Source organism: Ovis aries, chromosome 16, assembly GCF_016772045.2.
Source record: "Ovis aries strain OAR_USU_Benz2616 breed Rambouillet chromosome 16, ARS-UI_Ramb_v3.0, whole genome shotgun sequence".
NCBI lineage: Eukaryota > Metazoa > Chordata > Mammalia > Artiodactyla > Bovidae > Ovis > Ovis aries.
The window spans coordinates 61310151-61328006 of NC_056069.1; the positions used below are offsets into that span (position 1 = coordinate 61310151).

General features: G+C 41.9%; 1 protein-coding gene across 2 annotated transcripts in view; it reads left to right on the top strand.

The window, feature by feature from the left end:
- Window positions 1–370: 370 nt before the first annotated feature.
- The window catches only part of CTNND2 (catenin delta 2), a 1117159-nt gene continuing 1099673 nt past the window's right edge, over window positions 371–17856 (top strand). For both annotated transcript variants that reach the window (XM_027980164.3, XM_027980165.3), the window contains exon 1: window positions 371–602. In XM_027980164.3, the coding sequence (XP_027835965.2) occupies window positions 566–602 (37 nt within the window). In that variant the 5' untranslated portion in view covers window positions 371–565. The remainder of the gene's footprint in view (window positions 603–17856) is intronic.

A 17856-nucleotide genomic window follows, 5' to 3' on the forward strand; every position in this document is an offset into this window, starting at 1 on the left:
AGCCGGCCGCCGAGGCATAGGTGGAGGCTGAGGCTGCCGCGCGCCGCGGGAGGAGCCTCGCCCTCGGCGGCGGCGGCGGCGGCGGCGGCGCAGGTGGCGCGGGGCGCAGCACGGGAGCGCTCGGCGCCGGGCGCCGCGGCGGCCCCAGGCTCGCGCCCGCGGCGGCAACCGGCCGAGCGGAGCGGCGGGCGCGGCGGCGGCTGCGGCTCTCCCGGCCCGGCCGGCGGCGCCCGGAGCCCGCAGCAGCCCGCAGCAGCCCGCAGCAGCCCGCGGGAGCCCGCAGGAGCCCCGAGCCCGCGGAGCCCGCGGAGCCGGGCAGGGGGCGCTGCGCGCGCTGCGCTCGGAGGGGCCGCCGGGCCGGGCGCCGCGCACTCGCGTCGGGGAGCCGCCTCTCCCCCGCGGCGCTCGCCCCTGCTCCCCGCCGGCATCACTTGTCCCGCGGCCGCGCTCAGACAACAAAAGCGGAAGATGCTGCAGTTGGGCAAGGTCAGGACCTTGCCCTGAAGCCGGGCGGCGGCGCGCACGCCTCTCCCCGGACTGAGGAGCTGTCGCTGGCGGCGGGTGCATGTTCGCGAAGAGGCAATCCGGCGCCGCGCCGTTCGGTGAGTTGCCTTGGCCGGGCGGCTGGGGCCAGGCGCATCCCGCTCGGCGTCGTGCTCCTCCTCGCCGCCGGTGGGGGTTGCTCCTCGGCGGCTCCTGGCCGGGGGAGGACCGCGATCGCGCCGGGTCCCCTCGCTCGGAAGACGGCGAGCCTGGAGCTGGGGGCCGGGGTTAGTGCCTTTCTCGGAGCTGTTACCGAGTGGCTTACTGCGTGCTCCCCTCCCCGCCACCCATCTCCCCTGGAGGAGGCGAATATAGGGCAACACCAACAATACTGCGCCCCGCCACCCTCCCGAACCTACCCGTGGCATTCATGACGTCCCTAATATACGGGAGAAGACGGGTGGGGGTGGGGAGGAGTCCCCTCCAGCCTTGCCCTTATGTTCAATGTCATTACGATGTTTGGCTAGAACAAAATGGAAATACTTAGTCATATGCTTGCATGGCTGTTTCTCCCGTCTCCCGCTGCTTGCCAGACCCAGAGCCCCTTGGGTCTATATTTAGCTGTTTCAGGGGCAGCGTTTTCAGCTCGATTCCCAGGTTTCGGGGGCTTCTGCGTCCTGACAATAGATAGCGAAGCTCCGGGAAGCGCCGCCTGAAACCCAGGTTCGGAACGCTGTGCATGTGGGTGGGAGGCTGCGAGGCGATATTTGGGTGATCGGTAATTAATGGCCGAAAGCACAGCTGCTTTTCTTGTTCGCCGACCTTCCTCTCATTCTGGTGTGTAATGTATTTCCATCGATGGCTGCTTAGCGGGTTCCAGCCACTACGTTCAGAATTAAGTCGCTAGAGGTGGTGCAGCCTCCCTGGTCTGTGGTAGGAAAACAGTCTAAGAGGTTTTGGGGTGTGTGTGTGTGGTTCCCACCAGGAACAGTTACTTCTGAAAATGCCTGAAGTTGTGTTTTCCCTCCAAATGTTGGGGATAGAGAAGAGCGTGGGGGAAAAGAGGGGCACGTTGTTATTCCATGGTGGGTCCCCCCTCCTCCCGAACTGATCTGGTTCGCTTTGGCTCTGAAAGGTGTTTTTAACATTCATGCCTGATGTTACCAAGAGGATATGTTGGTTTAGAGAAGCGTTGCCTCCTAACCATGGTATCAGGCCTGATCTGTATCTGTTTTCACTTTTGGGAACTAGGTGTCGAATATTTGAGATGCTTGCAATTTTCTGCAACGACTTAAATAGGGAGGTGCTCAAACTACCTAAGAGTTATCTCATTGTGCACCCTTCCATCAGCAGCTTTAAACTACCATCAGCTACTTAGGGTAGTTTAGTTCATCTCTTCGCTGTTAGTATTTCACCTGCAGGACTAAGAGGCTTTAGAGCTGCGCCACTTTTAAAATCCCATGGAAAAAGTGGTGGATATGACTCATATCGAATTACAGGAGTGCACCTGTGCCTGGTTTGGGGAGCTGGCTCTATGAGAAGTATGACAGATAGGGGCAGGCATCCTGTAATATGGACTCGATGCTCTAAAGCACGGCGAAATCTCTTTGCCACATGCAGGATCCATTTTTTAATGTTTTGGGGAGAGCATTCAGTGGCATTCCCACTGGTCTGGAGATTTCATGATCTCAGGCTATGAATGAAAATGATTGCATTTGGGGTTAGATGCTGATATTTAGGAGACCTGTGATTATACAGCTAACATATCTCAGCATCACAGAAAGACTAGCAAGATCTTTGTGGCTCTAGTTAATGGACGATTGTGAATTTTTTTTTTTTTTTTACCAATATTGCTTTAGTTTCACCTTATTCACATTCAGAAAAGTTTCCAAGAGCACTTCAAGCACACTCTTGAGCTTGTTGCATTGTTTTCATATCAAATTTCTTGCAAAAAGAAGCAGTCGGTGAAGTATACATTCATGTCTCTCCTTTCACTTTCCATTTGAACCTCGTGTTTCAGCTTTAAACATGCTTCCTAAAGGACTAGTAGAGATTACTCTGTGCCTCCATGTGTTCACAGAGAGCAGCTTATGGGTGTGGGTAAAACTGCAAGTATTGGATTCATGTCTTATGTTATATTGTGGGTTGCAAATGATAGTACTTGATTGAATGGAAATTGTAGGGAGTACAGGAGGTCACTGCTCTAATAAAATTGTCATAGCCTCGTGGAAAGGAGTTATTTAATTTGGTGTATGTTTGTGTCGTTGTAGAGCCTAATCATTAGAGATGTCACTAATATTTTCATTGTTTGAAATAATAGTCACACACTGTCAAATTACAGTATCTCCAGCAACTTCGTGTCTTTCACAATTAGAATACAAGCCAATTTCTTTTTCTGTCACTGAAATAATGCATCAGAGAGAAAAATGGAATTCTGATGATATTAGTTGAATTAGTTGATTATAATTTTGTTAAATCACTTCTCAGGATAGTATCACATGATGGCCTTTACAGTTAAAAATGAAGTTATAGTATTCCCAAATATAACATTACTTTTGGCATACAAGTGAATACTAAGTATTTTTCCTGACAATGTTGTAGAACTTGACAGTGTCTGTTGTGCATTTGCAAAGTTCTCCTTTATATGGCATGCATTTCTGTGAAATTGTTGAAGAATTTTCCAGAGTATTTTCATCAGGTTGTCTTCATGTAAGAAAATACTAAAGTTACATTTAAAGTAATTTATTATAATTTGTTTCTCCATAAAGTGAGGTATGGTTTGTCTGGTTCACTATATCTGGTTGTAACAACTTAGTTGAACTAAAACAGGAACTGTTGCCATTTTGAGCTGCCAAAAGTGTTTTTTTTTTCTTTTTTCTTTTTCTCTTGATTTACCCTAGAAGATATGCGTACCCACTTATAGTTGTTTCTCTGTGTTACCTTTATTTTATTTAGTGGGGGATTGGGGCTAGGATTTTAAATAGACACTTAAAAGTATTTATTTTTATGAAGGTTCTTAGTTTTATTAATAAAAGATGACATATAGTTGAGAGTACCTAACTTAAATACCTATAGTTCAGAAGACGAGCAGGTCTTTTTAAATCTAGTACTTCCGTCCAAGGTGTAGTACAATGGGTCTTTGCTGGCTGAAACACACCTTCAAGACAAATTCTTCAGCTGATATCCATGATGGTTTTTGTGACAAACTCTTCAGTTGGTGTCCGTGATGGTTTTCATGGCCCATATTGCGAATGTATTCTTAGGGCTATGGTACTTTGATAGCTTTATGATAAGGAATACATGGATATGAATGAAAAGTTAATTTGAGTGAGAATAGTTCCTTATACTTGTTGCTGGCTTCAAGTTTATTATATGTTAAATCAATAGCTTTTATACTAATATAAAATCTTAAACATATCATACATAAAAGAATTTCTATCACATCCTGTGCCAGTCTAGCATACTGATTAATAAACTGCTTGGTTGACTCTAATGAACCCAATTATATTTGTAAATAGTACCTCCAGCCCAGGAAATTCGCAGAAATGTTTTATCATACTATGCTTTTAGACCATGAAAAATGTTAAGACTCATAACAAAAACATATAGTTTTGACACCTCCAGTTGTTTATCTTTTGATCACATAGCAGCTGAGTGTAATTTCAAGCTCTGTATCATAGTTAATTGATTTGTAGGAAGTCTTAGCTCTATTAGGATATTGAAGTTATACTCTGTATCAATTAATTTTTGATAAATTGCAAATAATGACTAAATAAGTGAAAAAATGCTCCCTAGAAGCTTTGCATCTTAGGTAAGTATTCACATGTATCCATTGGTAAATTCCTTAATAGTTATCTGTGAAATGTATTACATATATTGGAACTTATTATTCCATTACTTATCTCAGATCAGAAATATATTTCTAGAAAAGAGGTTGCATTTTGCCCTATAACAGATATACATAGTTCATATTTTAATATATTTATGTACGATATTAGAATTATTTATCATAGTATAATGCTGTTTTGGATTCTGCTTTGAATAGGTGCAAAGGTGAGAGAGAGCACTGGTTTTGGAGGGATCCCAGCTATGTCTCTTATTAAGCTGTATGTCCTTGGCCATTTATGTGATTCTCAATTTTTAGCTCAGTTTTTCAAATGTAAAATGGGTCCTATACGTAAGTTTCAGTTCAGTTCAGTTCAGTCGCTCAGTCGTGTCCAACTCTTTGCGACACCATGAATCGCAGCACGCCAGGCCTCCCTGTCCATCACCAACTCCTGGAGCTCACCCAAACTCATGTGCATCAAGTTGATGATGCCATCCAGCCATCTCATCCTCTGTTGTTCCCTTCTCCTTCTGCCCCCAATCCCTCCCAGCATCAGGGTCTTTTCCAATGAGTCAACTCTTCACATGAGGTGGCCAAAGTACTGGAGTTTCAGCTTCAGCATCAGTCCTTCCAATGAACACCCAGGACTGAACTCCTTTAGGATGGACTGGTTGGATCTCCTTGAAGTCCAAGGGACTCTCAAGAGTCTTCTCCAAAACCACAGTTCAAAAGCATCAATTCTTCGCCGTTCAGCTTTCTTTATAGTCCAACTCTCACATCCATACATGACTGTTGGAAAAACCATAGCCTTGACTGGATGGACCTTTGTTGGCAAAATAATATCTCTGCTTTTTAATATGCCATCTAGGTTAGTCATAACTTTCCTTCCAAGGAGTACATGTCTTTTAATTTCATGGCTGCAATCACCATCTGCAGTAATTTTGGAGCCTAGAAAAATAAAATCTGACACTGTTTCCACTGTTTCCCGATCTATTTGCCATGAAGTGATGGGATCAGGTGCCATGATCTTACTTTTCTGAATGGTGAGATTTAAACCAACTTTTTCACTCTCCTCTTTCACTTTCATCAAGAGGCTCTTTAGTTCCTCTTCACTTTCTGCCATAAGGGTGATGTCATCTGCGTATCTGAGGTTATTGATATTTCTCCTGGCAATCTTGATTCCAGCTTGTGCTTCTTCCAGCCCAGCGTTTCTCATGATGTACTCTGCATAGAAGTTAAATAAGCAGGGTGACAATATACAGCCTTGACACACTCCTTTTCCTATTTGGAACCAGTCTGTTGTTCCATGTCCAGCTGTAGCTGTTGCTTCCTGACCTGCATATAGGTTTCTCAAGAGGCAGGTCAGGTGGTCTGGTATTCCCATCTCTTTCAGAATTTTCCACAGTTTATTGTGATCCACACAGTCAAAGGCTTTAGCATAGTCAATAAAGCAGAAATACATACTACATTAAATAACTAAGCATGCAAAATAACTGAGTCATGAGAATGAAATGTCCAGCATGGGGAATATAATTAGTAATGATATATAATATCTTTGTATGTTTTAATTTAAAAGGAGTAACATAAGACAAGAAATCTCAAAGAGCCAGTCTCAGAGTGAAATAAGTGTGTAAGTGGCTTATAATTATAAATATTTGTATAAATATAAAAGATAGGTACCTCCATATTAAGATGAGTACTTAAATATTATGTATTTATAACACATAGCACATTCATGTAATTTTATATAATTATCATATGGTATTATGTACATTCATTATGTAATAATACATTTATATATTAAGTGTGATATAAAAGCCACTGCCCTCTCTAACAAAAACTGTTAGATATGTTCTTTCTCTACTACTTTTGTATTATTGCTTTATTATGTAGATTTGCATTTAAAATATAATTTTTCTACTCTACAATATGCCAGTCCTTTACATATTAAAATGTATAATAGTTACGCAAATAGAGAAGCGAGTTATATCCCCTAGCACCATTACTTAAAAAGACTGCAATCTTAATTTAATTTAAAAAGATTCTTAGTCAAAAGTTGCAAAATTTTCACACCCTGTTAATATTATTCTAGTCACCTGTTTAAAACCAAATATTCTACAAAGATTAACATTGTAACAGGAATATTATAGACAGTTTAATTGTCATTTTCTGTGAGGTCAAATATTAAGCAGCTGCTTTGTTTAGAACCACAGAGCGTAAATCCCATCATATCATTGTGACAAGGAAAAAGGAAACTTAAATGGCTAAATTTTTTACACAAAGAAAAGACCCACCCCACCTCCAATTATAGTCATGTTCTTGGGGGGAAAAGTCTGTGTCCATTGGTACCTTTTTGATGATAAATGGACATTTTGCCTTGTCCTTCCACTCTTGGTTGCTTCAGTGAAGTGTTGAACTCCTGTGGGTTTGATTCTGTCCAGCTCCTGTGAGGTAGAACAGATACCTTCAACATAATCCTTATGATAATAACACTTGGGTGAATCTTAGCATTTGTTACAGAATGTGACCCGTGTAATAAGAGACTAAAATGTAGGTGTTTATGTTCAAGTTTATGTATTGTTGTGGGAATTGCCAATTATAAGTTATCAGAGTAAAATTCATGTTATCATAAAAGACCTTTCTGGTTTTTGGATCAAAGTAAGTGGGTAAGCCAATTATGTTTGGTTAAGTTACTCTAAGTATCAAAGTTTCTATGAGTTTTGAATGATATGGAATGTATTAAAATGGGATATTTAGTTTATAGCATTAGATGGTGGGGAACAGTTAATTCTATCATTGAAATTAATTATTGCATTTATCCTTCACAGGTGAGGACTGGAGATTTTTCATTAATAACACTTTTTGCTTAGTAGATGTTGCTTTCACAACTGTCATTACACTTGATCCAATCTATATGTATTAAGAAGAATGCATTTTGTACACGTGTTCTAAATCTTTTGGTTTAGAAGCATCTCAATAATCTTATAATGCTTATTGTAATCTTCTCTCCCTTAAATATGCAACAACATAAATCACAGAAAGGTATGCATTTACATCAGATGATAAAATGTGCAGAAATGTTAATTGGTGGTATCTCTCAGTTCAGTTCAGTTCAGTCGCTCAGTCATGTCTGAGTCTTTGTGACTCCATGAATCGCAGCACGCCAGGCCTCCCTGTCCATCACCATCTCCTGGAGTTCACTCAGACTCACTTCCATTGAGTCCGTGATGCCATCCAGCCATCTCATCCTTGGTCGTCCCCTTCTCCTCCTGCTCCCAATCCCTCCCAGCATCAGAGTCTTTTCCAATGAGTCAACTCTTCGCATGAGGTTTCCAAAGTACTGGAGCTTCAGCTTTAGCATCATTCCTTCCAAAGAAATCCCAGGGTTGATCTCCTTCAGAATGGACTGGTTGGATCTCCTTGCAGTCCAAGGGACTCTCAAGAGTCTTCTCCAACACCACAGTTCAAAAGCATCAATTCTTCGGCGCTCAGCCTTCTTCACAGTCCAACTCTCACATCCATACATCTCTAAGGAACCCCCAAAATATCAGCCCTCCTCTGCAACCCTCTCTGATCCTGAAAAAAGCTGGGATGTGGGAAGGAAAACGGGATAAAGGTGTGGCCACCCTGGAGGGAAATACCCATTTTGATTAGTTATAGCTTGCTGTGATGCTGAATAACAGCCCAGGAATTTGGCTTTCTCTCCTCCCTTCCACAGGGACAGAGGTGGCTTTAAGTTCTAGAGACCACCCCTTGCTCTCTGCAGGTAGGAAGTTCTCCAGAGGAAGAAAAGAAGCAGCTAGCCAGCCATTTCCTTTATTCTTCAGAGACAGAGAAAGCCAAGGGCCAGAGAGAAACTGGAAATGTTACATTAATTAGATTCCCTTCACCTGGAAGGAAATATCACAAATACGGAAATCGTATTCCCTTTATTGACATGGTTTATAAAGAATTCTAGTTGTAGAATTCTTGGAGTAGTGTCTTTAATGATATTTTGCTTGGTGGTTGAGTTCTTTAAGTATTTGATGGTATTTTGACACTATATGAGGAATTACCAGGGGAATGTCCAATACCCTGGCTTATTTATAGAAAGTATGGTTGGTGAAATTCAGCTGATTTATGTATTGCCAACTTAAAAATAGCTCACTTCTTCCCTACTCCCCATGCTAGACTTGGACTGTCAGTAATTGGATGGTCTTGTAAGTGATGCGAATTGGGCATAGAAAGGACAGTGTCAAAATCTGACTTCCCAAAGGGTATACAAATGATAACCCATGCTTGCTATTACTCACAGCATTTTCTACCTCAGTAGATAATTAGAGTTTGATTATTGTTTCATGTTTTAACTTTGAATAAGAGCAATAATGGACACTGTCAAGAAAGAAGAAAAAATTAAATTTCCAAATAGACAAGATGTTTGATTTGACTCCAAGCATGACTATTCAAACTAAAAAAAAAAAAAAAAAAAAAGAAAGCTCACTTCTGAAAATATATTTTATTCTTCTCTCTCAAATGTTTTATTTGGACTTTCAAACATTAGAGTAACATAGCGGTCATTACCTTCAGTAACACAGAATAATTTAATTTCCAGGAAGAGCAATTTCTTTGGCAGCAAACCAAGTCTTCCAAATATAAAAGAGCTGAAATTCAGCCTCTTGTTTCTAACACATTCCTCGCTGGTGGCTGAATGAAAGGCACACAGGTGAGATCAGTATCATGGAGACAGTCTCAGAGATGGTAGGAATCATGTCGCATTTACCCAGGATATGGAAGGTGGTGCAGGAAGACCGGGAGTTGTAGTGTGTGGATCAGACTGTTCAACTTGAGTTGAGTTGGAAAAGAATATACAGTAAGTCTCTTACATGCAAATGAGTTCCATCCTGAGAGCATGTTCCTAAGTTCAACAGTTAGGCTAGGTACCCAAATAACAGTCAGCTGTATATTGATAGTTGTTACTTAGTTGCTAAGTCATGCATGACTCTCTTGCCACCCCATGGACTGTAGCTCGCCAGGCTCCTCTGTCCATGGGATTTTCCAGGCAAGAATATTGGAGTGCTTTGCCATTTCCTTTTCCAGGGGATCTTCCCAATCCAGGGATTGAGCCCATGTCTCCTGGGTCAGCAGGCGGATTCTTTAACACTGAGCCATCAGGGAAGGCCCTATTGCTAATCTGTACTGTAATAGGTTTGTAATATTTTCTACAAAAATAGTATGTACATAGAAAAGTAAAGAAAGCATTTTGAATCTTACAGTACCTTGAAAAGTATAGTAAAACCATGCAATATTACTTTGCTAACAAAGGTCCATATAGTCAAAGTTACAGTTTTTCCAGTAGTCATGTATGGATTGAAGAGTTAGACCATAAAGAAGGCTGAGCCCTGGATAATTGATGCTTTTGAGCTGTGGTGTGGGAGAAGACTCTTGAGAGTCCCTTGGACTATAAGGAGATTAAACCAGTTAATCCTAAAGGAAATTAATCCTGAATATTCATTGGAAGGACTGATGCTGAAGCTGAAGCTCACTGCTTTGGCCACCTGATGAGAAGAGCTGACTCATTAGAAAAGACGTTGATGCTGGTAAACACTAAAGGTAGGAGGATATGGGACAACAGAGGATGAGATGGTTAGATGGCAACACTGACTCATTGGACATAGGTCTGAGCAAGTTCCTAGAGATGGTGAAGGACAGGGGAGCCTGGCTCGCTGCAGTCCATGGGGTTGCAAAGAGATGGACATGACTGAGCAACTGAACAAAACGATAGTACGACAGTTGGCATATAGGGGCTAGCATGCACACTTGCATCTTTGGAAGTCTGCAACTTTAAAATTTGTATGTAGGGGACTTATTATAATGTTAAACACATAGTAGATATATAGGCATGGAATGGCACCTTTATCCAAAAGAATATTAGGTAGCTGTGAGTTGTCTTTTCAAAGAAGAGTTGATTATATGGGCAATATTCATGGTGCTGAAGGTTAAGAAGAAAATCAAGGCAAAAAATTGTATACATACTCACATTGCCATACAAACACAAGAACGTTGTATTTATGGCAGAGTTTCAAGCGCTTCGTTCTTTATATATTATCTCTCCTCCAAATATAGCTTGGTAATATAATACATCACTACACAGAAAAAAAAAATTGCACCCTTAAATTTTTGCAATTAATATTATCTATCGGCTTTGGGATAAGTTTCATTACTTAGCTGAATAGCTTAATAGTTGTATCTCAACAAGACTAATTCTTCACTCTTCTTTTCCATTTTTTAGTGAGTGAATAAGTTACCACTGAGTGTCATAGTTGATGGAGGAGGGAAACAGTGATTTCTGTGTCTTCAGGTTGTTGTATGGGCAAATTAAGAGTTGCTGCTGCTGCTAAGTCGCTTCAGTCATGTCCGACTCTGTGCGACCCCATAGATGGCAGCCCACCAGGCTCCCCTGTCCCTGGGATTCTCCAGGCAAGAACACTGGAGTGGGTTGCCATTTCCTTCTCCAATGCATGAAAATGAAAAGTGAAAGAGAAGTTGCTCAGTTGTGTCCAATTCTTAGCAACCCCATGGACTGCAGCCTACAAGGCTCCTCTGTCCATGGGATTTTCCAGGCAAGAGTACTGGAGTGGGGTGCCATCGCCTTCTCCAAGTAAGAGTATGGACTTAAAATTAAGAGTATGGACTTAAGTCCATCAAGAGTGTGGATTTAAAATGCATAGCAGAGAACCTAATATATTAGTGAACCTCATTTAAAGTTAAGAGGGTTCATCATTCATGGAGTGTATATTGTGTGTATTCTAATCAGTCCCACGCCTAGATTTTCCCTGCTTTAAACTTTGAGAGATGTATTGAGCGTTAATGATTTTAGCAAGTTGTCTTCTTGAGAACTCTGCGGCACACTAGTGAAATATTTTTCTCTTTTCAAATAATGCTTTGTTATTATTTTCTGTTTTTTTTTAAAGGCATGCTCATTAAAATTTGGAAAATAAAGGATTGATTTAAAGAAGCTAAAGTTCATTCATGATATCAAGCCACCAAAATGAGTGTATTTTTAGCAGAAATGCTAACCCATCTACATTTTGAAATTTAGAAGATTTCTCATATTCTTTTTTGTTACCTTTTAACATATGAGACAGTGTTTCTCGTATTTTTAGTGTCTGTTTTCCATACCTTTATATAACATCAGTGTGTTAAATAACTTGCCGGTTTTGGAGGGTGATGGCGCTTTCATTTTAGAGTGGTATATATGGTGCTATAATTAAAGCAACATAGTTCTCATCAGGTCATTTTATCTAGATTACTTTCCTAGAACTGGATGTTTTCAGGGTTGTTGATACATTTTATCACATTGTCTTCCAGAAACATTCTGTAATTTATATTTCTTCAGGCAAGGCAGGAATGTGTCAATTTCCCCAATAACACTGGATATTAGAATTTAAAAAAAACCTTTTACTAACAATTTCCAGTTAAACAAAGGAAGTATCATGTTTTCCTGTGGTTTAACTTGCTTCTTGTTGAATTTCAGGCTAAAGTTAAGTATCATATACATTTATGACACACCCCTAATTCTTTGACGAATTATCTTTCTGTATCTTCTGCACATTTCTCAGTTGTTCTGTCTTGTTCCTGGTTTGTATTACCTGTCATAGTAATAATATTATGCTTCGCTATGTTTTTTCAGTTTTTCCCTCACTTTTTGAACTGTTATTTTTAAAGCATAATTCAGTATATCCCCGTTTCTTAGAAAGAATTCTTTACGGAAATATTCTGTTCTCTACTTCTTTGTGTCTCAGTAGTAAAGAGGCCAGTGGAGCACATGGAGGGAAAAGCGTAATAGTTGTATCTCAACAAGATGGAGTTCTTAGCTCAACTTTTCCACTTTTTAGTGAATGGGTAAGTTACCACTGAGTGTGATGGTTGATGGAGGGGAAATAGTAATTCCTGTGTCTTCAGGTTGTTGTGTGGGCAAATTAAGAGTAGGGATTTAAAATACATAGCAGAGAACCTCATATATTACTGGACTTCAATTACTTTAGTAATCTTATGCTTACGTATACATATATCTATATGTATCATATATACAGTACACGTAATCATATAGCAGGGGCCCCCAATCCCCAGGCCACCAAGCAGTACTGATCAATGGCATGTTAGGAACCAGGCCGCACAGCTGGGGGTGAGCGATGGGCAAGCGAGTGACGCTTCATCTGTACATACAGCTACTCCCATCACTTGCATTACCGCTTGAGCTCCAGATCCTATCCAGTCAGTGGAGGCCTTAGATTCTCATAGGAGTGCAAACCCTGTTGTGAATTCCACACTCAAGGGATCTTGGTTATGAGATCTTTATGAGGAACATCCTGAAACCAAACCCCCTTGCTGCTGCTGCTGCTGCTAAGTCGCTTCAGTCGTGTCCGACTCTGTGCGACCACATAGACGGCAGCCTACCAGGCTCCCCTGTCCCTGGGATTCTCCAGGCAAGAACACTGGAGTGGGTTGCCATTTCCTTCTCCAATGTGTGAAAGTGAAAAGTGAAGGGGAAGTCGCTCAGTCTTCTCCAACTCTTAGCGACCCCATGGACTGTAGCTCACCAGGCTCCTCCATCCATGGGATTTCCCAGGCAAGAGTACTGGAGTGGGGTGCCATTGCCTTCTCCTTACCCCTAAGAAAAGTTGTCTTCCACAAAACCAGTCCCTGCTGCCTACAAGTTTGGGGACCGCTGTCATCTAGGATCATGCTTCTCCCCACGCCCACTCCGTGTTGGTAATCAGTCCCTTTTTATCACTGATTCTAAAATCCTAGGACAATAGTTGGCACGTGGTAAACGCTCTGCTAATCATAGTGAACTGTATGCACACTTTCGTTCCCATCATCTAAAATGATCTGTACACTAAGATTTCTTTGCGTTTAGTTTGTTTGGGGTACTCGGAGCTGTGGCGCTCTAGAGGGGACACTGGATTAGGGTTCTGAGTTTTGGCATCCAAGTCATGCTTGGTACTAGCTTTCTATTGTGACCTTGCGCATCTGTGCCTATTTTGTCTTTTTTTCATTGGGATCAAAATCCACAGGGCTTTTGTGAATGTGGGATGATAATTCATAAGAAAATGCTTTGGGAGGCTGAATCATAACAAGCATGTAAGTATAAAATATATTCCCTGGAACTTTCGATGTGCTTCAAAAATGGGATGATCTTTTTTTTTTTTTTTAATATTCATGAATTGAAATCAGAAGATTTTCTTGTGTTTTCAGACTAAGTCTCTGACCTCCATCACTCATAGTGTTATAAAATGCCCAATTCTCTGATGGTTGTAAAGACATATTTCGTGCCACTGGGTCTCACCTAGAGGAAGAGTTCTCCTTTATTTGTCAGTGGAAGTAATTCTTATTCTTTCTTTGTAGCACTTCAGAAATTATACGTTATACCAAATTGGCTCAAAAAATTTTTTCCCTCTATTTTTTTTTTCTCTTTTTTTGCACAGATATTTGCTGCTTAAAAGGGAAACAGAATGAAGCCCTATTGTTCCTCAGCGATTGAAGTCTGTAGAAATGTCCCCAGAATATTATTTTCTCTCCTGGTGGGCTGCCGAGTCTGGCGCCTGGAAGGCTTTATCAGAACAGTTTTAGAAGTGTGAACCATAGCTGGCTTCCATTTTTTTGAGCACATTTCCTTAAATACTTGGAACAAAATTTCACAGAATTCTTATCACTGTAAATGTAGCCTGCCAATAGGAAGAAATCATGTGTAAGTTACAGCAAAAAAAAAAAAAAAAAATCTTTAGTTTGTTCCCTATTCTTATATGACTTTTGAAGGAAGGGGACTTAATATGTGTCACTGAGAACGTTTCTTAGTGAGTAGCAAAGTTTTAGGTACACAAGAGGAGATGCTAATTATGGTTTGGCTTGCTGCTTTTAGCAGTTTCAGGTATGATCCTTTTTTTTTTCCCCCTCATAAATCTAAAGTCTTTCTGCAGCTGAGAGAAGACTGTGTGATTAATTGTATGTGTGTGCTAAGTCACTTCAGTCACGTCCGACTCTTTATGATCCGATGGACTGTAACCTGCCAGGCTTCTCTTGTCCATGGGATTCTCCAGGCAAGAATACTGGACTGGGTTGCCATTTCTTTCTCTAGAGGATCTTCCTGATCCAGGAATTGAACCTGTGTCTCTTAAGTCTCTTGCATTGGCAGGCAGGTTCTTTACCACTAGCACCATCTGGGATACCCTGATAAATTGTATAGTGATTATGTATTTCCTGTTCCAGCAGTTGAGACAAATTATGAGGTGCTTTTTACTTATACACGTGAACCCTAGAAAGAAGCAGAGTGTGAGAGGATGGACCAAGAGAGTGACTGGGGGACACTGACACTTGGTAACATCTCATCTCCTTGTACACATGCAGACTGTGGACACACAAGACAGTATGTCCTGGAGAGCTCTGATACATGGGGTGGGAATTTGCTAATATCTGTGAAGTAGTATGGGCATTTTAAGTGAGAAGGAGCAGGCAGCTTAAACTGCCTTTGGCAACATAGCTTTTTTTTTTTTAATGGGCTGGTCAGTTGTTCTCTGATTAAACCATTCAGTCAACAAACTGGACTGAATATGAGTTTTGAAGGAGTAATAAGTTATAAATGAGTGAGTGAAGTCGCTCAGTTGTGTTTGACTCTTTGCAACCCCATGGACTGTAGCCCACCAGGCTCCTCCATCCATGGAATTTTCTAGGCAAGAGTACTGGAGTGGGTTGCCAGGGGATCTTCCCAACCCAGGGATCGAACCCGGGTCTCTCACATTGCTGGCAGATGCTTTACCATCTGAGCTACCAGGGAATCCCAAGTTATAAATAGTGGCAGGCAACATGCAACTTCAAGAGTCAAGTGATGGGCCCCCTCCAGTAGCTTGGTCTTTCCTGGTGGCTCAGTGGTAAAGAATCCGCCGGCAGTGCAGAAGATGCAGGAGACACGGGTTCGATCCCTGGGTTGGAAAGGTCCCCTGGAGGAGGGCATGGCAACCCACTGCAGTGTTCTTGCCTGGAGAATCCCATGGGCAGAGGAGCCTGGAGGGCTAACAGTCCATAGCATTGCAAGGAGTCAGACACGACTGAAGCGACTGAGCACGCATGCATTCCAGCAGTTCAGGCATTTTCTCTAGTTGCAGAGCAGCTACTTCTGTCCTTTTCAAACCTGGGTTTCAAACTCAGATGGCAGTGCTGCTGGGCTTCCATCACACATCTGAAATCTTCCCCTTCCTTCCTCCCACATGCCAGTTCTCCTTGTTGTTCAGTCACTCAGTCGTGTCTGACGCTTTGCTGCAGTCCTCATGGCTCCTCTGTCCATGGGATTTCCCAGGCAAGAATACGAGAGTGGGTTGCCATTTCCTCCTCCAGGGGATCTTCCCAACCCAAGGGTTGAACCCACATCTCCTGCTTGGCAGGTGGGTTCTTGTTTGTTTGTTTGTTTGTTTAACCAGTGAGCCACCTGGGAAGCCCTGCCAGAATGCACTAATTTCTACTAGGACTCAAGATCTTTCAGTGCTAACCATAAATACTTTATATTTACACAGTGTCATAATAAGAGTTTATGTGTCTCCCTGGTAGCCTGACAAATAATGTGTTTTATAATAGTAGTCATGCCTACAGAATGGGAGGTGACACAGACCTACAAGGGGGAGAACTGGAGGACAGCCTGATAAAGTGCTATCTTGAGTGGAACAGGATGTGGGAGGAAATAGAAGCAGAGTGATTCCTTTAAGTTTTATGGCATGTTAGTCATTACAGTTGCTTTTCTGTATTTCATCTTTTGAAAGGGAGGATAAAAATTTCGGGAGTGACATAACAAGATTTTTGAATTAATAGTTGATTTTGTCATTTTCACTTAGGCTTGGAAGCTCTTCAGGTGATTTTTTTTTTAATCTGTATTTAAATTTACATGCTGTTACCTGCAGTTATCATTTTAGTTATTTGAGGTGTGGCAGGTTGAGGGTTTGGTGGCTTGATGAGTTTTTTTTTAACTCTGATACAAAGAAGATGCTCTTAAACTCAGAGCTAGCTTCGCAGTTTCTGTCCCTGTCTTAATGTGATGTTTACCTAGCTGTGTTTGGTGCCTCTTGTCTTGTCTTCTTACTTTTTAGAATAAGTTGCTTTGCGGACTGTCAGGGAGAACTCTGTTTCTTATTTGTTGGACCTAATATGTAGATGACTGTTACCTGCAAGTTTGCTGCTAATGTATCTTTCTAAAAATTTTATTTTATTATTGGAGTATAATTGCTTTAAGGTGTTGTGTTGGTTTCTGCTGTACAACAAAGTGACTCTGCTGTAAGCTGCATATATTCCATTTCCCTTGAGCCTCCCTCCCACCTCTGCCCATCCCACCCTCTAGGCCATCGCAGGGTACAGAGCTGAGTTCCGTGTTCTGTGCAGCAGCCTCCCACTAACTGTCTGAGTTACACATGGTGGCATAAATATGTCAGTGCTACACTCCCAACTCATCCCACCCCCCTTCTCACCCTGTGCCTTATGTCCATTCTCTGCATCTGCACCCTATTCCTGCCCCACATATATATTCATCTGTGCCGTTTTTCTAGATGCCATATATGTGTTAGTATATAATATTTGATTTTCCCTTTCTGACTTACTTGACTCTGTATGACATCCTCTAGGTCCATCCACATCACTGCCAATGACCCAATTTCATTCCTTTTCATGGCTGAGTAATATTCCACTATATATATATATATGCACCCCACATCCTCTGCTCATTCATCTGTTGATGTACATTTAGGCTGCTTTTCAATGTCGTGGCTTTTGTTAAAAGTGCTGCAATAAACACTGAGGTACATAGGCCCTTTTTAAGATAGTTATCTTTGGGTATTACTGAACTTTGGGTATTACTACTGGTGGCACAGATGGTAAACCATCTGCCTACAAAGCGGGAGACCTGGGTTCCATCCTTGGGTTGGGAAGAGCCCCTGGAGAAGGAAATGGCAACCCACTCCAAAGTTCTTGCCTGGAAAATCCCACGGACCCAGGAGCCTGGTGGGCTTCAGCCACGGAGAGTCAGACATGACTGAGTAACTTCACGTTGGGTATTTGGCAAAGGGTCAGGCTGTTTCTACATTAATTTCAATGAATGAGAAGGACAGACCAGGCAAGTGGGTCATGCCAGTATGTCCCTGTGGTACTGAATACTGTGCAACGATAACTGCACGTGGAAAAGTTCGCCATCACATGAAGAAGCTAAGCTACGCATACACATAAAGCTTAAAATGCAGGTGTAGAGTGAGATTTCAGGTGTTGGAATGTGCAGATGTGTGATGTTATAGAGAATGTCATGATGTCAGAGGAACTTGTGAAGCTGTTTGCAGATCAGCAGGAGAAGATGGTAGAACATTGATCTGTCGACTCCTTTGTAGCACTGAGTAGATAATTGAGTACCTTGCTAAGTGGCATAACTTTTACCCCATTCAAAAGCGAGACCACACATATCCCCTCAGTCGCAGAAGGCAGGGAACACATGTGCAATGGCATGTCTGTCCTGAGAGTGTAGTCTGACCCTGAAAGGACTT